At 42.0% G+C, this 25,060-nt stretch overlaps 1 protein-coding gene across 1 annotated transcript in view; it reads left to right on the top strand.

The window, feature by feature from the left end:
• The window catches only part of NXN (nucleoredoxin), a 592,564-nt gene that overhangs the window by 458,538 nt on the left and 108,966 nt on the right, over positions 1 to 25,060 (top strand). The window contains exon 5 of the mRNA XM_078679884.1: positions 6,793 to 6,899. Within this exon, the coding sequence (XP_078536010.1) occupies positions 6,793 to 6,899 (107 nt within the window). The remainder of the gene's footprint in view (positions 1 to 6,792; positions 6,900 to 25,060) is intronic.

Raw genomic sequence — 25,060 nt, 5'->3', positions numbered from 1 at the left:
ATGTAGGCCGGTACTTGATTGTGTAGGGCTTTGTTAGCGTCGAGAACCCTCTGCACCATGAGAATGGAGCCTCTGAAAATGCCCCCAGTCCTCCTGGTCTGGCTCTACTACAATTGGGTAAGAGTTTAACTTTGGAGAAACATCGTAGTAGAGTTAGGTAAGAGGGGTAAGTGGTGAAATACCGTAGCCACGCACTGCAAGCCCGGCAATACTTGACAGACAATAAAGCTCTACAGTTCTCTGGTTCAACTCTCCAGCTCCACAGGACTGTTGCCTTCCGCGTCAGTTACAACCATACCTTATGCAACAGCTCCAAGCTGGTAACACTGGACAAACGGGCATCACAAGTCATTTCACTTTGAAGGTTTCTCCTCCTCTCCATTCTCATGCACCCAAGTGGCAATTCCAGTGCTTGTGGGCTCTGGCACTATTTTCTGCTCTTTGTCAGTTGCCACAAGTTCACCTTCCCCTCTTGTCTTCTCCTTGTCCCTTCATCCAGCTGCCAACTTCCCTTCAGGACCACTAGAGTGGTTGCATGACCTCACAGACCTGCGGTCAGTTTCAGGATGATATTTGTTGGCTAGAGTTACCCCCAAAGCATGATGCATTGCATTCTAGGCCCTAATGCTTTATTTGCATCACTGAGATTTCATTTACTTGTTAATCTGAGGTTCAAATGGGTTCCAACTGTTCAGGCTATATAATAGGTTATGCCTATTTTGGTGTTTCAGAAATTTCTATTGGAGAACATGTTTTTCATCTCATAGTAGATGTATTTTGCTCTTTTTGCAATGTCTTTTGGTTTGAGTTCTAGTTAATTTGGATGTGCTATTGAATGTCTTCTACATACATTTGAAATAAAATTTTAATAAAAAGAAGTTAAAATGGGACAGGGGTCTTAAGTATATGTTAAAGGGCAAGAGATGAGCCCTGTAGTTTGGTTGATGTTGTACAGTAGAAAACACACTAGAACAGAGGGGTGAGAGGATCTAAACCCCCTTCGGCCTCCCGCTCAGACTTCAATCACAGACATAAGAGGGATCAAAATGATTCATAAAAAGAAAAGTTTCTAAGAGTGAGTAAAGGAAAATACACCTTACTTTTAAAACTGCCCTCACACACAGCAAGCTGTGTCATGCTTCATCATAGGGCTGCTAACACACCTCCGTGTTTACCCAGCACTGGAGGTGGAGCAATAGGGAGGGGAAGACAGTACAACATACAGTGAAAGGTTAGTGAAAACTCAAGGGTGAGAAATAGTGCAGAATCAGTGGTAGTAAATGCTGGTCCCAGGGGATTCTTATTACAATTTTAATATTAGGTCCTCTGTCCAGGATTTAAAAAGTAGTGGATGCAAGGTAGAGGAGCTTATTATGAGACTCCACCTGCTCCACAATGCATAGGTGTCGACATGTTTCCGCCGGCAAATGACAGTGCCCCGGCTTTCCTCAGGACTCTCACCTCTATGACCCTGGGTGACCCCCTTGACCTTCTACCAATTCAGAAGTGAAAAAAGGGGAATATCGCCTTTCAAAAGGGCTGTTCGCTTGTGAAGGGGAACCTGTACAAATAAAAACAACAACAGAAGACACATGACAATGTCAGTGCCCCTTGCTTATGTTCGTATACAACGTAACCACAAACATACATAAACTTGGTAAAACACATTTTTTGGTGCCTAGCATCCCTTTATTCTAAACACACTCTTAAAAACCTGGGGGGGCTTCCCCCATCCACACTGGATCTTGTGAAAGTGGGTGCTCTATTAAGGTAATGCCCGAGCCTAGTTACATGACAATTATCAACAAGACAACACACTTGATACAGGACTATTGCCATGTTAGCTTTCCAGTGTATAATAATCTATATTCTTCTCTGGACTCAGAATAATCTAAGAAGAAACTTTGGAAATGCCACTATCATCCAAGCTATTACACCCCAACACTTACCGAGATTATGGGTAAAGCGGACAGGGTTTTCGTGGACAGGAAGGAATGGCGCTCTGCAAGAATTAACGTAAAGTGTGAAGTTAGAAACAATTTGGTATGGTGCTAACCGGGAAGGGGAGACCCTACAACCCCTTAATCTGTCAAGGAAAATCCAAGCACAATCAAATATAGCAACAGTCCCTTGCACCCATAGTGTCTAGTAGTACATCGGGTTGACGTAATGTTGAAGCAAATGGACCTAATCCAACGTTGAAGTTCTTAAATTCTTTAATTGTTCGTGAAACGGAAAGACACACAGCCAGCCGACACGTGTTTGATCAGAGAAACAGTGTTCTCCGACTCTTCAGGGCTTTGTGGCTGAATTCAAAAGTCCATGATATCCCAAAGCCGGTGATAATTCCAACCCGGTAGGGTATGATCAGTCTTGATGGGGCCTTACAAGAATAAAAGTACGAACTAATCCAAATATATTGTAGGTCTAGACGCCAGTACGTGAGCTCGAGTGAGAGATCCCACCGCAACTAATACAATGAAGGATAAGTCCCGGTGAAGCACGTGTGTGTGCCGTACGAAATTATTAGTCTGTTAGCCATAACACGAACAGACTATTAATGTAGATGTACATTTAATGACATGGATTCTCCTCATAATTCACATTCGCCAACCATGCCAGTAAACGAAATATGTACCCAAACATGTCCCGAAGCCAACATCCCTTTCTGAAAACAGGACCGTTCTCTGCAATACTTCACCACTCTTAATTGTAACACAGAATCTCCCTGTTATCATTCGGACCCTCTTTTTTGATAGAAAGCCGTTCTCTACCAGCCCGTATTGATTTTAAATAACCGGTCCGAGTTCATGTAATCTCTACCCTTAGAATCATTATCGGTTATCAGGTAACAGTGCCTCTCCGAGATAAACAAAGTAAACAGAGCTGGCACCGAAACACCACCGCGGGTATCCAACCCCCTCTGCCCAGGTTCATCTACTCACTCCGGCGTCATCGTACTGACTTAATGCTTGCGAGGTAAGCTGTTGGCCGACAATATCGTCTCTCCAGCACGCCGCGTAGAGCACTTCCCCATTTACAAAAATGCTCTCTTGAAGAGGTGAACAACGCCTCCAGAGAGCGTGGGACACCACGAGGGGCGCGTCAGTGTAACCGAACATTTCGGAACGCTAGAGCGCTGGCCCCTCCGTGTGTTTAGACAATTATGGCATCCATTTTGGCCACAAATTGCTCCTGATAGTGTACCTTACACCCTGTGGAGCGCCTTACTCCTCTGACAATATATAAAATTTGTGAATAGAGACTATGGTATATTAATCTTATGAAAACTGTCTCAGTCAGGGGCTTCTATATACACCTGGAGTGGTTCCTATGTTAATAATGACTTAAGTTAATGTTCAAGGGGAGGATGATAATACTTCTGTGAACCGCACACCGCAGATGATACTAGGGGGGCAAGGGCATTAAAAATGAAGAGAACTATCCAATCTCCTGGTTCCAATACATTACAAAAGGAAAGGACCCACTCTGACTCAGCTGTTCCTAAATATGGGGCATACCTTAATTTTCAGTTTCCATAAAGCACCCTAAAGAGTTTCAGAAGTTGTTCAGAGTATTCCAGGGGATGTCATCATTCAGCCCCCTGGTAAAACTCTGTACCCTACAAATCCATTTTTGCTCTCTGATGAACAGAGCTCTTTCTGGGTTCCCCCCACTCATATTGATGTTGGGGTTTTCAATTACTGTCCAAGAGAAATCCTCAGCGGAGTGATTATTCTCTACAAAGTGTGTTGTCAGTCTACTAACATTCCGTTGGCACCTGAATGTGGCTCTATGCTCCATGATTCTTCTTTATACCTTTCTGGTGGTCATTCCCTGGTACATTAAATCACATGGGCATTTCAACATGTATGTAACGAAGGAAGAATTACAATTCATATGTCTCCTTTGCTCCTAAGGGTAAGTTAATCTGACCTCTTTCATTTTGGTGTTCTCTGTTAAATGGCATACATCACACATTCCACATCTTGTGTGACCAGTAACTGGGGGAAGGAACACCGTTCGGTTTCCTTCTCCTGTGCCCATCTGTATTCTGTTGTTCATTCTTGGTCTTGTATGCACCAAGATGTCTTTGATACTTTGACTCCGTTTGAAAGAAAAGAGCGGCTTTTCCAAAGATAAACCATTGAAATTCAAAATTTGCCAATGGTGTGAAACAATCTTTTGAATACTGCTGGAGGCTGTATTAAAGGTGGTAACACAAACCGTTCTCTCCATTCATGATTTTGTGATGTGATCATGATGTTGTACAGTAACCCATATTAATTTGCTGAATTCGGTTAGGAAGCAACACCATGGCTGAGTTATTCCAGTGACACCCACCCCAATTCACTATGATTTCCAGAAGATTTGTTTTTAATCCTACCTTTTAGAGGTAGCTAATAAATCAAATGGGATAGTAGCACTTTTCTGGTATCGTTTTAGCTCCTCTCCTCGGTCTGGCCTCTGATTGTGAGCCATGGAGACTGTTGTTCTTGCAAAATCCTGTTGTTGACATGTTACCACTCTCTCAAAAATTTGCTAACAAAGGTAAGTTTAAAATGGATCTGTAGTTAGGAAGGACTCGATTTTTTCATTTACTTTTTTTTAACATTAAAACAGCAGGTAGCCTATGCCACTAATGCACCCAACGTGAAGATGGAAATCTACTCTTGCCTTCCTTGGACAGCTAGACCTGAGATGTTGCATATGCGTTTTTACTGTATGTGCTTCACAAAATGATATTGTTGCATTTGTATAGTACTTACAACCCCTACATTTGCAGCAGAAGCATTTACCTACACGGATACCAAGCTACACCATGTAGGGTTTGGTGTGCGTGATGGCTACCAAGGCGTGGTTATGTTACGGTAAGCAGTGTCTGGTGGTGTGATGGGTGAGAGAGAAACATGCAAGTTATAATCATAATGAGGGCTAACCAGCTGAGCCAAAGGGGCAGAGGGATGGTGTATGCTCATATACTAAAAAGGGGAGAATACTCCGATAAATCCCAGTAATCCATATGGCATGTGCCAGGCAGAGAGGCTATCAAATTATTAAAAAGCTACCAAAAGGACAAGAAAGAGAATTGATGACATAAGCAGTAGCCATGCACCATTCCCTCCAGTTTTGTTACTGGTTAAAACAAATATTTCTTGAACAAAATGTTAAAACGTGTGGAGGCATTTGTTATTCTTTAAATCACATTTACCTATACTATGGAGTAAGTTTGTAGTAAAGTGTATGGTGCATCAATAACTAAAGTTTGTAATTATATGAGATTTTTAACAATCATGCAGTCATTTTACTACAACAAAACTATTCTTACTAGTAAGTAATGTGAAGGTTTTGCAATGCATCAAAGCATACTATTAATTTGGTTTAAACGTTCAATAAAAAATATGAACACACCGTGAACGTTTTCTGACCATTGCAATGTAGTTGAGCTCCACATTTAGCAAGTTATTTCTTCATCAAGATTAGAAACAGAAAGGTGAGAGATAAGGTTTCTGAGAAGAAATGAGGACAGAAAGGGAAGTCTAATCCATAGTTTTATTCTAAAGAGAATGTCAAGGGGTACAACTGCCCAGGATTCGGAACCGTGACTATCTGTGCTGAAGCCTGCTGCTGAATGACCCCTGCAGCTTCAGAGAAACCCCAATTAATTTTCACTTCGAATAGACTTCTTGTCGTCCATAATGGAGCCTATTCCCGAATACAATGTCAGCGATATGCATAAAAAGTACATTACTGTGTTCCCTTGTAGCACTCTATTTCCTTCAGTCATCTGTTTTCTGCTTCAGAACTGCTTAGTGATTCTATAAGGGGTTGTATGTAACTCACATTTTCAACGCCAATAGGTCTCACCTATCTAATTAATGCGAGTGCTGAGCAGTGGCTTTGCCAACGTTTGTTGTAAAGTACTGTTTAAAAAAAGTAAAAGAAAAAAATCAAATTATTGGAACAAGATAAACAGCAAACTTATTTTCAGATACTTTTCACTCCGAAAACTGTGAACAGAATTAAAAAAAAGATTAAGGTAGTGTCATACGTAAAGGGAAATGCTTGCCAAGGCCTAATTTACTTCCCCACAGGATTGAGCAATTTGGTTTTCTGCAGTAGCCTCCAGACATAGTGTCATGCTAAGTACACAATATGCCTAAGAAGCCAGTTGAGTGAGTGCAGCAGATGACCCTTCCCCCATGACACATAAGCCTTTGTGTGACAAAGCTTGGGCTTTCATGTGGGATGTATGTGGAATACATAAGATAAAGCAAAACAAGCTTTTAATTTTGCTATTCACCCCATGCACCAGCAAAATATACCTCGTACTGTACTTTTAAAGACAAGCTGGTATTGATGGGGAGCAACACAGTGGGGGTGGTTAAGCAGCACTAGAGGGAAATAGCTAGAAAACACATGCACTCATGGAATGCTGAATGAAAAAGAAAAAAGCAGTTTCCTAAATGTGAACTGTGAAACGATACAAGTGTGCCAAATAAAAGTAATGTAAAGAGGCTATGCTCCATGGAGGGACGAGCACAAGAGGAAGGCAATCCATCAAATAAGCAGCAAGCAAAGGAGAGTAAAAATAAAGCCAACCAATGATAATCATTGGACTGGTGCTAAGCTCACTGTAAATTGTAAGCTGGCTAGTATGCAAGATCAGTAAGCACCTATAGAATTGCGTAAAGTGACTCGCATGGAAAAAGTGTTAAGTGGATAAGGTCATTCTTAAGCAGTAAGTGAAGAATCTAAATTTTTTTCTATGCTTCTTTTGGCATTTAACAGATCTGAAGACTCATTTAAGCAATACTTCAGTGAAATGCCCTGGTTAGCTGTTCCATACAGTGATGAAACTAGAAGATCACGCTTGAACCGTCTTTATGGAATACAAGGTAGGAAAATAAGGAATTAATGTTTATGTATGTGGTATTTCTATAATTCAAACCTAGTTAAGCCGACCGCTGTACAGGGTCAAAGACAATAAAAGTTAACAAGTGATAGGAGCAGTTGCTGTTCTGTGGACTGTTAACACATTGTGGGGCATACAATTCGCCATTACCTTGGCTGCACGGGCTGACCTCACCGCACCTGGGTGCCCAACGCTGTTTGTCTCCCCTGCCGCCGTCACCAGATCACCGGTCGTAGTTGGGGGAGACTACAGCTCCCAGGAGGATTAGCGGCACTACAGCTTCCGGCCAGTTGCGCGCCCGGAGGCGCTGAAAAAGGTCAGGCTCCCTCGGAGGAGCGGGGGCATACAATTCGCCATTACCTTGGCTGCACGGGCTGACCTCACCGCACCTGGGTCCCCAACGCTGTTAGTCTCCCCTGCCGCCGTCACCAGATCACCGGTCGTAGTTGGGGGAGACTACAGCTCCCAGGAGGATTAGCGGCACTACAGCTTCCAGCCAGTTGCGCGCCCGGAGGCGCTGAAAAAGGACAGGCTCCATCTGCGTCGCGGGACGCGCGCGGGCAGCGCCGGGAGAAGCTCGGGACAAGGGCAGGGCCGTCTGCGGCCCTCCTAGGCAGACCGAGGCAGGGCCACCCCCCTTAATTGTGGCAATTTGGACCATCTGTATTAACAAGGTACTGTGCATATTGGATATTTTGACTGTCCCTTGACATATAAGACAGTGTGGGCCATTTACGTGTCGTATTGTTGTACATTGCGCCATCTATAAGGGTATTCTGCAGTTAACAATGGGTAAAAGAAAGGAAATGGAAGGGGGGGGCCCTGCAACTACAACCATAAAAATGAAGAAATCAAAAAAAAGTCACATGTTGCCCCAAATTGTGTAATGTTGAGCATCGAATCTATTGTTGAAGACTGCGAGGACATTTTATTGATGGCCCCTACCCTAGGAAACATGGCTAACCATGACCCCTTGGTCGAACGTTTATTGCAGAAAAAGAGTAAAGTTATCCCAGCCATCTTCTCTAAGAGACCAAAGTCCAATTGTTCGGTGGACGAAATGCACCTTAACCCTGTTAACCCAATTGAGGCTAATGTTACAGAGGCAATAAGAGGGGTAAATATGAGTGTTAATACCAAACTTTTGGCCCCACCAGTTGAAAATATAGAAAGTCTTTGCAGATAATAGCATGTGACATGGGTGTTACCTGTACTAACCGCTTTTCTGTATTGGAAGGGGAATCCAGGGAACTAAGTGAGGTTTTATCACAGGGGCCTAGTAAGGCTGCTGAAGCTGTGCTCAACCTAGGTGAATGCTCTAGATGTTCTAAGTTTGATAGTTTGATCATGATGAAAATGGAAGGCCTGGAAAGGGATATAGCTTTCATTAAGAAAATCATGATGGATTATACAAAACGGGAGGAACAACATACAACAAACACCACACATCCAGTGTTAGTATCCGTCCCGATAAAAACCTCTAGTTTACGAGCGGCCCCATCAAATCAAACAGCAGGAGTTGCCCTATCTAAATCGAATGCACGAACAGCCCCATCATGTGTTTCTAAAACGGTAGTAGAGCTACGACCTAAAATCCCAGTTCATAATTCCCCAGCTAAAACGATCCCTAGGCAAACCACCTCGGGTTCTTATGCTGGGGCAGTAAACCAGAGGGGGCCAATACTACAATGTAGAAATTTGCAGGATGATAAAAAATATCATAGCAATATGGCTGAAACAACCAATTGGAGTAACGAGCAGATAAATACACCATACAGATCTCAAGCTGGTACTATCTACATGACTTGGGTCAAGAAGCTGGGAACTGTAAACACTTATGAGAATAGCGATTCCATACGTAATAAAGCCATTCATTGGCTTCGTCACGTGAGAGGGTGCAGATCAGTTATTAGGGAGGACATGATTAATGTTAAAAGACTCTCCTTGCCTTGCTCACTGACACTGTATTGAGATACAGTTTGCCAATATAGCAATTGCAGATAATTTAGTAGCTTTAGAGTACAGGACATGCCCACCCAGGAACTCTAACATACAAATTAGATACGCACCCCTATGGTCCAAATCTATGCCCGAGGAGGTATCGGGCCTTAACAACATAGACTGACCATTAAAGGATAACTACCCGAATAGTGTCACACAAATATATAATTTGCACAAGCCCGAGTGTCAGATCGATTCCATCATAAGTACACTAGACATGGAGGCTACGGAGACTAATGATGAGATTGCCCGTCAGGTGGAGGAAAGTCCTAATGAAATGGTCAACGCTCAATATCCCCTAATAACAGTAGCTGGAAGGCCAGCCTTAGAAGTAGTTAATACAGAGAGGACTACTAATACAAACATTATTAAATTGCTTTCCTGGAACATAGCGGGGCTTCAAAAAAATATGGCAAATCCAGAATGGAACGAATTTATAGACATGTTCGACATCTGTATGTTCCAGGAAACATGGAGCATGTCTTCTCTGCATAAAAGTGGATATTCCACCCATTTTATTCCAGCAACCAGTCCAGGGAAAGGTCGCTCATCAGGAGGACTGCATATATTGGTCAAAGTGGCCTTGAATTGGGCACTCACTGTGCACCTCTTTACCATCACAAGATATATTATATATCTCCATCAAGGCCCACCAAAATGGAGGTACGATGAAGCCATTTAATATTTATGCTAGAGGTCCCCAGGAGGTCAAACTTCACCTACCATAGCTTTACTAGATACGGCACTAGCAGGTATTCCCCCACTGTCTAGTGTTATTGTAGGGGGAGATTTTAATTGTACATATGTACCCCTAAGCGAAGAAGACCTCTTGGGATTAAATGATGAGGAATCTAGACAGTCTATTCCGCCTCTAACTATAGCGCCAATCAGAAAATGGACGCCAAGAGCGATCCAATTAAATGCCCTAACACTAGAACATAACCTTTGTGCCCTGAATGGTAGGACAACCTCAGATCCAAATGGCAAAATGACTTATAACCGACTTAGTTGCCCATCCCGCATTGATTATATTCTGCTCGATACTAGTTCCTGGAGCAGACTAGTTGATATGGAAGTCAGACAGTCACAGGATAGTGATCACAATCCACTCTGCATGGAAATAAGATGGGGGGATGAGAGAGAAGTATCAAATGGCCTATTTATGATTACAAAAGAAATAGTCCCATCAAATTGCAAACGCAGATTAAAGTGGAATAGGGTGATGTGCCAAGAAGATAGTTTGACTTATATTAAAGAATTGGTAGAGGCAGAAACTAGGGAGCTCCTATCCGATATTCCTGTTCAGTCACCGGAACAAAGTTTAAAATGTTTAGACTCTTATAAGAATCTAATTGAAAAAATTGGCTCATTTTTTGTTATTAAAGACACCAGTGGGCCAAGAAAGAAGAACCCAACAAAAAGTGGCTCTCTTTCGTACACGACAGGATGTAGAGAAAAGAGAAGGGCTATAGCAACTGCCATTAGGAGAATGGACGCCATAGCAGTAAGGACTACTAGAAAGGAATATAATGATTGCATTAAAAGTGCAAAGAAGGAATGGGAGGAAGATTATTGGCAACAACTTAAGATAGCTGCCGGTCAAAAGAATTCTACCCAGTTTTGGGACATGATAAACAAACTTAACAGGAGAGGAGTAGACCCCCTCCCTAATCACATAACAGAGCAGCAGTGCTTTTCCCATTTTTCAAATTTGTATTGTGGCGTAGATAAGCTAGACCCGTCAGGGAGGGCACAAAATGATTTCATTAATGAGGAAGGTATATTTGCAGAACCCTTTACAACTCGGGAAGTTTGAGACTCTATTAGGACTATAATCTCCTCCAAAGCGCCAGGCCCAGACGGGTTACCGGGCGATTTGTATATACATGATCCCAAGCTGTGGTCTGAGTTTATCGGTCCCCTAATGAACAAAATCCTTTATTGATACCCAGTCCCAGACTCGTGGAGGGGTGCCGAAGTTGTCACAATCTACAAGAAAGGCGATAAGGAGGACCCTGCCAACTATAGGCCGATTAGCTTAATCGATGCAGTTCAGAAAATAGTTGGCAGGGTCATTATAAATAGAGTAGGTATGTGGCTAGAAGAAGGGAATATACGGTCCCACTTTCAGGCGGGTTTCCGCTAAAATGTAGGCACAATGGATCAGGTCTTTAGGTTTTGGGCAATATATTGGAAAATAGATACCATCATGAAGGGGAATCTATATCTGGCATTTATAGACCTCAAAAGCGCCTTTGACTTGGTGCCTCATGATAAACTCTGGAGGGTGCTGCTTGAAATTGGGTTTCTGCGTTACCTTCTGGAGTTTATAGTCAAACTACATCAAGACAACTATGCCAGAATTAGATGGGGGAACCAGAGGCAGCTAACAGGGAGTGTGCCAGTGAACAGGGGGGTTCGCCAGGGCTGTGTAATGGCCCCGACATTGTTCTCCCTCTTCATCAATGGGGTGGTAGACCATTTGAGGGAGGGCAATGCCGATGCCCCGGTTCTGGCAGGGGAGAAAACACCTACCCTCCTCTTCGCATACGACACCCTCCTGCTGTCCAAAACCCCCTCGGGGCTGCAGAAGCTCTCAGACAGATTTAGTCTGTTTTGTGATGAACGTGGGCTGACCATTAACACATCCAAAACTAAGTTGATGGTGTTGCCCCCCTCAAAAAAAGCTAAGAAAATTAATATTATCCTTAATGGGTCGCCCCTTGAGGTGGTGGAGGATTTTGACTACCTGGGAATCAGAATTAATAATAGAATTAAATGGGATTCCCACGTTGCCAAGATGCTGTTTAATCCCAAGAGGGTCTCGGGAGCTATTTTGAGGAGTCAACGTATGTCAGTTAGTAGGCCAATAGCCCCGGCTCTGGCTGTATATAAAGGAAAGGCGCTGTCCTCTGCAGTATATGGGTCGGAATTGTGGGGATGCGAAAATGTAACTGATTTGGTCAAAGCTGAGAATAAGTTCATTAGGGACTTAGTCTCTCTCCCTATCTCAACCCCATTGAAGCCCCTTTTCCATGATATGGGCAAACGCCCGATTTCAGATATAGTTCGCCTTCGCCCTGTGCTGTTCTGGGTGCGCCTAAGAAGGACCCCAGAACTAGCAAATTATGCCTTGGTGATGGACGAACTAATAGCCCTGAATAGCGCGAATAAAATACAGTGGCTAAATAAATTGAGAGAAATGGTCACGCAATTGGGACTGATCGAATCCTGGACCTCACAATCCCCTCCCCCTAAGCAAGTTGTTAAGAAAATCTATTGGGAGTGGGTCCATACCGAGGAGCAGACGAGCGCAAAATGGGGAACTTTAACCTCACAATTCTTGGAGCATAAGCCCACTAGAAAATTCGAGCGCCATAGGTTACAGAAGTGATAACCCTAGTATTGTAAATCTGGAGTAGTGGATACATAGGTTGGGTCAATGACAGCTTGTGTTCCTTCAACAATGCACCAGCGAGGTGACCGTGCTTTAAGGCCATGGTTTCTATCTGGGGCTTCCAACTAAGTTTTTTCCCTATTGTAATCCCCAGATAATTAAAAACATCTGTTTCATCTAGGTGTACTTTTTTTTAACCCTTTCTTTAATGGCCCGCTGCTTGTGGAGGACCATAAACTTGGTTTTACTAGCATTTATCTCCAGCCCACGTTCCCTACAAAATACCTCGAACCTATTCAAAGCCATCTGCAAACCACTCTGCGTTTTAGAAATACTGAGAGTATCGTCTGCGAACAAAAGTATAGGCGTTCTTATACCTGCAAGGGATGGTGCATCAGTCTGGAACGTAGAGAAATAAGCTACAACGCCATTAATAAACAATGAAAATAATGTTGGCGCCAAAACGCACCCCTGCCGAACCCCTCTAGATACGGGAAATTGGTTGGTCACATTGCCCTGGGTACTCCAACGTACTTGTGCATAATTCTCTGTGTACAGGTGTATCACAACAGATAGTAATTCTGCAGGCATACCTAGATCCTTACAAACCCTCCAGAGTTTATTTCGAGACACCAAATCAAAAGCAGATTTTAGATCTACAAAGGCGGCATAAATAGTACCAGAAGCCAGAACAACAACACACCAATATATTAAAACAAACCTAAAAACCTGATCTACAGTGCTTACATTAGTGCGAAATCCTGCCTGAAATGGAGACAATATATCCTTATCAATCCAGTCTAATATTCTATTGAGTACCATTCTTCCTATAATTTTTTGGATGGCATCTATGAGACTGATTGGTCGATAATTGCCTGGGCAGGAACAATCGCCTTTTTTATATATCAGTAAAATCTCTGCACCCTTCCAGGAAGCGGGAAGCGGTGCACTACTAGAAATTGTGTTTGCTAGCATAAGTATATACTCTAGCCTGAGTACCCTATCATTTTGAAACAGGTCGGCCGGTACGCCATCATGGCCAGGAGGTTTACCACTGGCAACCGAACCCAGCGCTGCTTCTACTTCTCCCATTGCAAATTGTAATACAGTGGCACAGGTCGGTGCAGTGTGGACATCCTCGTTCTCACCCTCTGCCCATAGGGCAAATTGTGATACATAATGACAGACCCACGCCTCTGGTGCTACATGGTTGTGGGGCACGGGTTCTTGACCCCTTCTCCCCCATTTTACCTGTTGCCAAAAGGACTGTTGGTTCCTCCCTTTGCTTGCCTCATAAAGGTCCGCCCATTTCTGCTCATCCCAGTCCCTTTTTGCTTGGTGCATTACTGATTTATACTTCTTCCGGGCAAGCTTAAATAGACCACAATTGTGTTGTTTAATAGCAACTGCCAATGATTTATAGGCTGCCCTACAGTTCTTATGATACCAGTTGGCATCTTTGGTCTTCTGTTTATTCATGCCTCTATCTTGTTTTAGGAAAAAAGTTCTAATATTACAAAATAGTTCTTCATGCAGAACCATAATTCTATTGTTTAGCTCGGGCTTTGTGGTAATAGCTCGTAGCTCTCCCAGTGTTTTTGAAACTGCATACCCGTAAGTGCTTGCTCATTACTCACTATCTTGGCCCATTTTAGCCTTCTCATGTTATTGCATAACTGAACCTCTCTAGTAGAACATAGCTGGACTGGGATTGATGGTTGGGCTATACCCATGGTTTCCATCTTTAGTAAAAGGGGATTATGGTCACTTTCAGCTCTCTCCAGAATCTCTATATCATTAATTAAGTACCAATATTACAGATTGATAGATATAAAGTCAATTCGGCTTGAGCTTACACCATTTTTAAATGTGTTGGCTCCCTGTTTGTCAGAGGGTGAGTGACCATTTACAGCTCTAATCCCCCTCTCCATGCACAATGCTTTCATTTGAAGCGCTGCCTCCGTCCGTTTTATTGGGGGCAGCTCTAGGATGGGTACGCTCCATAACATGTCTTCCTCCTTGGTCAATTTAAAATGTTCATTATCAAGGGGTTCAAAGGTAGTATTAAAATCCCCTGCAATAATTAGATTTGGGACACCGGTCAATCCCCCCACATAGTCCTCCAAGATGTCAACTGTTTTACTGTATACCGCCACTAAGACCCCGAGCATTAACATTAACAACAATTATGCATGTGTTGGAATTAGCCTTTAGACAGATGGCCATAATATCTGGCCTGTCAATCGAGGTCATACATATACTAAAGGGCAAATTCTGCTTGACCCCTATGGTTAGACCCCCTGACGGTCTGCCCTTTTGTCCTTGCATTGCTGGTTCATAAAAATGTAGGTATCTTAACCGATGTATTGGTTTGGTAGACCACGTCTCCTGCAATACACAAATCTCATTCTGCTCAATTAGTTCCTGCCAGTCCCTTGACTCGATCTTAGACTGTAGCCCTGCAATATTCCAGGACATATAGGATAATAGTGCAGGTGTAGTTGGTTTCGTCATTTCTATAGCATCAGTCTGCTCACAGAGTTGATCATTCCTTTCTTCCTAGTTCGATTTTACAATATGAGGCACGACTATCCCGTTATTACTCTCGGGAATAGGGTGTTCAGGGAGGATTAGTCAATCACACTGGTCTAAGCCGCTAAGGGGAGCAAACCTATTCTCTATTGTTACTCCCATGTATCCAAAATTACCCAATGCGTCATGCTTTGCGGCACTACCCCTCATGTGTGCACCCATTCCGCCAACTTCGGGATTCAATACATATGGTGGTTTGAAAAAGAATGCATAAGGCAGTGCTCTAATTTGGGTGCCACCCCCTGTAGTCCAGCTCAGACGATCTACAAGAAATCTAGGTATAAAGCGGTTATTAAAGTTTAAGACCACGCAATCTCCCGCCAGCGTTTTTTGACCTGGTCCCAACCACTCTACTCTTCTAACCATTATAAGTTGGCTAGCGAGCGAGTCCCCCGAATATCTCCTGTATTTACTTGATGGGTCAGCTAATGCAAAGACTTATTCAGAAATTGAGCAGTTTATTCTGTCTGATCCTCTTTCAATGGAGGGACATTTCATAATATCAATACAAGCGGTGATGATGCCTCAGGGAGGATAAACGGATAATGCGTATCGTGGGAGAGCCATGAAACTCCCCCACTATGCATAGCATTGGCCCTCCTCTGCCCCACTTGCGGTGATAGTCAGGTACTTGAACCCTCTCCTGTTGTATTAGCTGTTGGATTTGTCCGTGGATTGGGTTTTGGGTTTACGTTCCCACCCTGTTTCCTCTTGTTTACACCTGCAACAGAATTATATGCACCTGGACTAGAACCCGCTATAATGGGTTGTTCCCTCAAGGGACCACTTATCGCGGATGTCAGAATCTTCAGCTACTACAGGGTCTACACGTTCACAACAACATTTCGTAGTATTTGGAGGTAATGTATTTAACCTTTCAATTTGTGACAATTTCTCCTCAATTGACAATAATTTGTTTAGTAAGGGGTTTAATAGTTCTGTAACTAGCGTCTCAAGCCTTTTCCATTGTTCGGAGTCACAATCCGGGACCGGTGGAGTATATATGCTCTTGTTAAGCATAGTCTGCAATGTTGGACATTGTGTGGCTTCCTCAGCCACTAAATCAGAGGTTTGCAGTTTGAGGGGCTGATGCTTTGATTTTGACTTTGGCTTCTGTTTACACTTTTGCAAGGCACCTCCCCTACTCCTTTTGGCCAATGGTTCGTTGTTAGCTACTATAGTCAGCCTTGTCAAACCCACCCATGTGTTTTTTTTGGGATCTGGTTGAGACCACATTAACTCCCGGATCAGGTATTGAGGATGATGGCGCAATGAGAGCAATAGCTGCTGCGGGCTCTAGAGACATAACCATCGGCAGTGGCACTTCAGGTGCTGTTACAGGAGTAGCACTAATAGATTCCCCCATATTAGAAGAGTCAAAGTCTGTCAACGATGGTATCTGCTCTCCCATAACCCTAGCCGTGATCGGTCTCCCAGAAACAGTATGCAAATGTTTGTCAGTTACTCAAGGGGGTACAGGGGATTTGGCCAAGCTTAAACGACCCAGTGAAGAACGCTTCTGCACAGCAAAAGTATCCAGGGAGAGTCTCTTTTCGGTCAGCTGGATTTCATGGTTCAAAACTGACTCGACCCTAGTTAAAAATGCATCTAGAGTCCCCATGGTGCCCACCCCTGACGATGCAAGTCTCCTTCCTTTTACCCATACTTTCCCAGAGTATTAAACAACCGCTGCTATACCAGGGTAATAAACATAATTACAGTTACTGTAGATACCGTAATTGTCACAGTACACTGAGAATCAAAACCAAGAGCCCGGGCCCAGCCCAACCTCCTCCGGGCTCGGACGGGCTCAGACGGGCCCGCCCTTGGTTCGGGCTTTGTCCGTGCGCGGCCCGCCGGTGCTGAGGCTGCACTTCGTAGCGCGATGGGCACGCCTCCTCCCTCGCAGCCGCAGGCAATTGACAGCGATGTACCCTGGGACACTGAGTCCCACCAGGACATGTAATCCAGCAAGGAGGGTTGCACCGGCGGCAGACTGCGGGAGAATATCGCCGTCAACAGGTAGGGGAAGTGATTCCATAGTGCTCCTTGGCAAAGAGCACAATCCCCTGTCAGGAAACTGAAGCTAGTGTGCAAGCGCGTTTGGTCTTTTGAAATTACGTGAATAGGCTAATAATGTAATCATGTTAAAGCTTTCCTGGCTATGCTTAACATTGCACTACTCACTATATCTACTGTGAGACTCCCACTACAACCATAGGGATGGTTCAAGCATACAAATCTACGAAAAATTCCAAGACTGAAGAACTACAGTTACAGGCAAGTAACATTTTTCTTCTCTCTGCTAGGTCTTTCATTGCTAAGAAAAGAAAATATGACCATATGAAACAATTCTTTCAAACATAAGTGGCTATCTTCAAAGCTATCTTCATTACCTATAAATACTTACATTGGCCACACCTGCTTACTTTTACTTTGTTGGAGGGTCACGAAATCCAAGAAGAAAACCCCATTATGCCGAAAGACCCACATATGCAAGAAGATATCTACCACAATGTAAGTGTTTCTAAGCAATGCACTTACAGTACGGAACTCCCTTCCCGCCAGATTACTTTCCGTTCTCCCCTTTATCTTATATAAGTCTAGCATAAAGAAATACCTCCTAGGGGCATGCTGAATTACCAGAATCATCCGCACCTTGTGCACACACTCAGTGTTTTTCCTTTGCCTGAATACCTGCAATGACTATCTTAGCTTCTTGCTGCACACTTATGTCTACTGTTCCTAAACCATGCTTCCCCAACCCTGCACCCCCTCCCCGGCCCATCCAATGCTCCTATGTCCTGTTTGCTTCTTGTGCTGCAAGACTTTTAATGCTTTCCTCCATACCAGCATGAATGTCAGTTTCTCTGATATGTTTATATCAATGTTTACTTGTCTCTTTATGAAAAGCGCTCTGATGCACCTATTTGAGTTGAGCGAGTGCTATATAAAAACAACAGTAAATAAAAGAATTGAATTTGACTAAAATGTGGCTTCTTAAATTTGCCACCTCATTTGAACATTGCTAACAACCTTACAACCCTCTGTTACCATATATGAGACAACCATCCACCCACATTAAACCCTTCTCTAAAATAGCACTCACACATCTCAACATAGGACCCTGTCAACTACCAACTAAACAAAAGCTTCCATTCCTCAAAATCATAACTAAGCATTAATTATCCACCAAAAGACCAGATTTACATGAATTTCATACGAAAGCACTACTAATCTTGTTTTAGACCACACTACAGACGTGAAACAGCAAGTCATGGATGGCATTTTTGTCACCTTATAATAGGATGCCTGCCTGTGGCCCCTGCATAATATTTCAGCCACTTTGTATACGATTGGCTGTCAATCCCAAATCCTCTGATCATATGTTGAATTTCAGGTCACCAACTTTACAACCAACCTCAACTCGTCCATGCAGGCACTTTCAGATCTTACTGTCTCTTAATTTGCAGATTAGCCCAAACAGTGATAGCAGTGCTAGCTTCATTAAAGGGAGGCACAAATAAGGCAGCATCAGTGCATTTTTCCTTCAGACACACAGAGCAGGCAAAGTACAGGAACAAATTTGTCATGAAGGCCCACCCTAGCTGCTTCAGCTTAGATAAAAGCATAAGCCCACTGGACCAGATGTTGGAGTTCTGTGACACCCAAACTTGTTTGTAGACACTAATCTCTAAGAATAAGATCATAAATAGCACTGCAAGAGAAAGTGAATGGTTGGGGTAAAGAATCATGTTATCAACAGAGCCTAAACGTAACAATAGGAATCAATGTGATGAAGTCCTAAAATGAAAACAATAGTGAGCGTGACACATGAAATGAGCTAATGTGAAACAAATGATGAAAGCATAGGATAAAAAGAAAGAAATTATGGAAGGATGAAAGAAAGATGTGAAATAAAGCATGAACGTATTTTAGATGAAAAGGGATCAAAAGAGTAAATGTGAATTATTGAAGTGAATGATGAATAGAAAAATGAACAAAGGAAGAAAGGACCAAAGGGAAAAGAACAAAGCAAAAAAGGATATAAGAAAGGATGATAGGCTGGACCAATGACTGAAAGAAGGGAAGAAAGTGAATTGGGAATGAAAAAAAGGATCAAAGGAGCAGAGATTAAAAAAGAAAGAAGTAACAAGAGAAAATATTAAAAAAGCAAAGAAAGACTTAAATTAACATAAAAGGAAAGAGAAAAAAAAGGAGAATCAAGGAAACAAGAATTATGAGGAACAAGAGGAAGAATAAAACAAGATGGAAAATGGGGTTGAAGTGGATAGAAGTAAAACCAAAAATAAAGAAGTCAAAATAAGACAAAAAAATTAAGTGAGAAGAAAGAGATGTTACGTTACAAAAAGGGAAAAAGGAAAAGAAAATGAGTAGATAAGAAAGATGCTATACACTGAACAAATGGGAGAAACCGAAGGTAAGAACAAATAAGGGTAGGATAGAAGGAAAGGTACAGGAATGAAAATAAATAATTTTCTTGGTCCATTCATATTCTTTTAAGGTAGGCAAAAAGACGAAACAAAGGAATAAGGAATAATTAGAAACGATGAGAAGGACATTAATTAATTATTAGATAAACAAGTGAGGAGAACTCTAAAAATGAAAACGCGAAAGAGAAACTTGAAAGAATTAATTAGGAGTGCAGTGAGAAGCATACAACAAAGATGGGGTCTAGTGGGACAGTAGCATTAATATGGAGGTGTAATGATGGAGGGAGAAGGAGGTTGTAGAGAAAGAGATTGAAACGGGACAAGTTTGGAAAATGCAAGACTGAGAAGGTTAAGTGTTTGAATAAGAAAGTGGTGGAGTTTGAGTTCTCAATAATACAGGTAGCAGTTTAGGCCGGCATTGGGAACATTACTTTGCCCCCTTTTCTGTTTCCCCCTGACATTCTGTGAATATTCTCAGCATTATGTGAGTAAATAAAGTTCCCCTTCATGTTGTGATCTTTTTAGTCATTATGGAGACCTTAGCACAAGAAAGCTAGGCTTGTAAAACAAGTAAAAACAACGATTAGTATGAAACTCCAGGAGGAAGAAGAAACAAAATAAAAAAATACATTACATATAACACGTATTATGTGGTATGTGTACTTGAGTGCCTTTGTGGCCACAAGTGCATAGGAAGTACCAAATTGCCCTTAAAAAAGAGGGTCCTCGAACAACTGAGGGCCAATGTAAATAATGATCAGACTTACCCAGTGGACCAGTCACTTTTTTGTTAAACATGAAATTAATCCTAAAATACTAATGTACTATGGAATAGATAGGATTGAAAAAAACGTCAGAGGAGGGGACTGGGGAAAAAAACTCAGGATCTTGTGAGTCCAGATACATTATACAGTTGAATAGTAAAAATCCCTATGGATTGAATAGGGGCGAAGAATTAGCGATACACATAGGTACATAAAGTGAGAGAGAAATAGCCTGGCTTTATCATATGGGTTTCACTAGGGTCCGTGGTATGAGACCTTGAAAGACCAACTGACCTGCTATTAATTCCGTTCTTTATCGTCCGGCTTCTGAATGTGATATTTTACTACACATATCACTTGCACACTATTATTTGTATTAACATTCTTTACGGATACTGGTGTAGATTCACATTCTTACCTCACAGGCCAAAGTGTATCAGTAGTGACATGTAGTGAGCATGCCATCATGAGGCACTTGCCATGATATTCATTATCTTCTCCCTGTATTCTTTGAGACTATTTTTTTTTTTCCTGTCCTCATTGCCCAAGTATACCAGAGTTTTGGGTCTCGGGTCTCAATCAAGAAAAGGATTGAAACTGCCCTATCGACCGTATATTGGGATGGATCACTCTACGCCTTGCCCTCCTTATTCACCCATCGGTAGCTGATTCTTTATGGCTCTTGTATGCTACCATCAGAGTATTAGGCAGTGAGGTATAGAGGCCTAATCATCGGACTTTTATAGATTCAACCCATTTCTCATATGGAACCCAGAAGAATCTAAAACATTAGTATGTTGTATAGAGGCTAACTATTCTATTTTGCTGGGAGACACCACTTTCACCCAATTCTTACATATTTCCCTCCTGGCAAGTAGAATGAGGAGAAAGATCAATTTATTTATATTTTTTCTCTGTGATGCATAATTAACAGGGACTCCGAAAAAAATCAAAGATATGCTTACCTGGAGAGTCTCTCCAAGTATAATAGAGATTGTATTACTCACTTCCAACCAAAATTCCTGGATCATTGGACAATCATAGAACATATGAATATCATCGCCTTTTCCGCCTTAAATTTGCGGGCCGTACTGTGGAGTATAAAGTAGTACAAGATACTTGCCATAATTCTTCCAACAAGCTTCCAGGCAAGCTCTTCTCCCACAGATCTTTCGGCAGGTTGAAATGACCATCACTCAGCTCCACCAACAGCCATTGTCCTTGTGCCACCTCTTTTTTCAGGTTTGCACCAGCCGCCAGAGATGATTCCAGTTTATTGTCCTGTCCCGCCCCAAGTCCCGCAGTGCGACTCCAGCTCAGCATTTGAAGCTATTTAAATCTTGATAAGCGACCCTTGGTTAGTATTTGGGCCTCCTTCCAAGAGATTAAAACATCGTTTTTCATCACCGAGCCCCAGAGCAATATTCCCTCTTCTTTTAATGGTAGTGCCAAACTGTCCATAGTCCATTCCGAGGATCCTGGCGAGCCAAAGATTGACGCCCAACAGCTATAATAGTTGATTTTTAATTCCCTCCTAACTTTATACAACGTAATAACTAACCCCTGCAGAGTTTTTAATCGAATCTTTTTAAAGTAACGAGGGTCCCCATATTTGTGTATAAAATCAGTGTCTCGACCTTTTACATTTTTTAGCATGGCTTTATACATTTTGCCTATATCCGACTCTTCTGGAGATTTAAACAAACTTTTCCCTCCTTTTAACAAAAACATCCATGCATAGTAGGAAAGATCCAGCAGTTTCAGGCCTCCTTTCGCATTTTGTCTTCTAAGTTTCTTCCAGGAGATACGTACTCCTTTAGAGGCCCAAATGAAGCTAGAGATTTTGGACTGAGCCTTCTTGAGCTATTCTTCCTTAAAGGCCATTGGAATATGTTGGACTAGAAAAGTGATTTTTGGAAGGATGGTCATTTTAATGATATTTACTCTTCCATAAATTGATAATCGGTGGTGTGACCAACTCTGCAGCAATTTCCCAATTTCTTTGCTGACCTTATGAAAATTAGTTTCAGGGATTTGCTCCATATTCTGTACTATTTTTATACCCAAATATCTCATTTCCTCTTTTACACAGTCTACCCGTGTATCCATATTCCAAACCATTATAACAGCTTTACACTGATTTATTTCGTAGCCAGAGATCCTGCCAAAACCGGCAGCAAACTCATACACCACTGGCAGAGCTGAATCCAAATTGCTGTATACACCACTAAGTCATCGGCGTATAGGCCTACTTTCTTTTCCCATCCTCTTGCTTTGAAAGGAATGATTGTAGCATGCTTCCTAATTTTTTCTGCTAGGGGCTCGATATACAGGTTAAAGAGTAGTGGGGATACTACTGTCTTGTCTTGTCCCCCTACAGATGTTAAACTGCTTGGATAATCTCCCATTTATTAATACTTTTGCAAATGGGGCTGTATATATTTGCATTATAGCCCTACAGAAATTCCCACCTAGATTAGACAACCTCAAGATTTCCTCCAAATATCGCCAGTTCACTCGATCGAAAGCCTTGGTTGCATCAACAGTAATAACTGCTAAAGGCAATTTCTCCGCCGAGGCTAGATCGATGGCGCCTATGAGGTTATACGTAAGATCTTTTATATTTCTCCCTCTGACAAACCCCTTTTGATCCTCATGCAAGAGTGCTCCCACCACCCCATTTAGCCTATCCGCTAGTATTAATTAATAGATCTTATAATCAGAATTTAAAAGCGAGATAGGCCTATACGAGTCGCAACAATCTGGTGGTTTATCTGGTTTTAATATAAGCGTAACAGTAGCTTCATTCCATGAGGGAGGGATCTCTTCTCCCTTTTCAAATATAGCAGAAAAAAGTTTCTTTAAAACCGGAGCTAAAACTTTCTCTAATTTTTTATATAATTCCAAAGGGAGGCCATCCGGACCCGCTGCTTTATTTGATTTCCCTAATTTAATGGCCTTCCAAATTTCTTCCTCCGTTAACTCCTCATTAATACCCTCCTTCTGACACTCTGATATTTCCAGTGGGAGCTCTTGATGTAGCCATTCGAGTATCTCGGCCCCTGTTGTATTCAAGTCTTCTGTATATACTTGCTTGAAATATTTTAGTATTAAATCCTCTATACTATCCCCCACTTTTATTGGGCCTCCTGCTATCTCATAATTTAGCTCCTTTATGTAGCTTCTTACCTGGTCGCTTTTTATATTTCATGCTAAAAGCTTGCCACACACCTCCCCGTAGTTAAAATGAGCCAGTTTACCAGCGCGCCATCTATCTTGTAACCTCTTTTCTAGCACGTCTACTAAATTTAATTTGAGCCTGAATAGAAGCTTGCCCCTCCTCACATCTTATCCCATTATTGTGTATCCTGTGTTCCAGAGTCTGAATCTTTCTTTCTAAGTCTTAGATTTCCGCCTTCCTCTGCCTGTTCTTATGTATTTGAGCCGATGTAATTCTCCCTCTTAAAAAGGCTTTATAAGTGTCCCAAACTATACCTAAGGGAGCACTTCCCAAATTATTATCAAAGAATTCTTGAGATTCCTGACTCAGCCTTTCCATTAACGTGCCATCCACCAATATAGTGCGATCCACAGTCCATCGCTATTGCACACCCATATCCTGAGGAAACAGTGTTAGCGTTATGGCTGAGTGGTCTGACATATGCGCACCCACGTGATTTACGTCTCCAACTTGATGACTATTGTTTTAAATGGAGTGAACCTCACAGTGTCAGTCACATGGAGCATGCTTCGCTTTATTAGTAGGCTCCATTAGTTAATTCTGGCAACCTGGCACATATAGTATAATGGCCCTTATACCTGGGTCAATTGACTTGAGTACATTACACTCATATGTGGCATAATTATCACATCATTGCATGCACAGCACTTTTTACTGCTCTATTTGTATAAGCTCTTGAAGCTTTTATAACACGATGAAGTATAAAATTATAGGCTGATGTTACATTATATTTACAAGATATATGTGACATTTATAAATGCCATTGAATATCATTAAATCATTACAGAATTACTATTTCATTGGAATATCATCATGTAAGGAAGATATTGGAAATGTATAGTCTGCTATCAGTTTTTATGATTTCGGCCACTTGGCAAGTTCGTCATTAATGTCTACACTCCGTTCCCATGCCCTGAATGACTTGAAATTATCTGCAATTAATTGTGAACCGAAATGAGATGAATTTGCATTGGAAATAATATTTGCCGTAACAATGGTATATTCAAGCTATTGTTTATTCATTTCATGCATGTAACCCACTCGGTGTTCGAAGTATTTCTTTCATGTCTATGTAAGTGCTTCACTTATTTTGCCGATGTGGGGCAGGTCACTTTAAACTCGAAAAAGGCTACGGAGGTAGTTGAAACGCGTTGTTCTAATTATCAATAAAATAATATCATCAGGACTACGGTTGCGCAATCTTCTGTGGTTTGGAGTGAAGCTGAGAGAGGTGTATGTGTGTGTGTCTGTCTGTCTCTGTCTCTGCAGTGCAATTAGGAGAAGCAGCACATTGGCAGGAGACAAAGAAAACTGGTCGAATACTATTGAGAGCTCAAAGAAAAAAAGGTTCCCCGATATCAGCCATCCGAGGATAAAAGCCATTCCAACATAAGGATGCAAAATAATCTATGCTCAATGGGTGGGGCCTACAGAAGAAGAGGAATGTTAGCCATCGAATAAGAAGCAAGCAGATGTGAATGACAAGAAAACTAACAAATTATAAGCATGGGTCTGACCCATAGCCCACTCTTAAGTATTGATATAGTAGACAGTAGGTTTTGACAGCTGGCAGGTAAAAGCTGTCTATATGCAAGACCTAAAAACTGAGGCTTGACCAGCTGTAAATTACATTGAGAGGGTAAAAGGAATTGTTTAGATACAACTAGTGTTCAAGTTGGCAGTCTGACCCTTGCT

Source organism: Lissotriton helveticus, chromosome 3_1 (assembly GCF_964261635.1).
Source record: "Lissotriton helveticus chromosome 3_1, aLisHel1.1, whole genome shotgun sequence".
Classification (NCBI taxonomy): Eukaryota; Metazoa; Chordata; class Amphibia; order Caudata; family Salamandridae; genus Lissotriton; species Lissotriton helveticus.
This window is presented reverse-complemented; position numbering and strand designations above follow the sequence as displayed.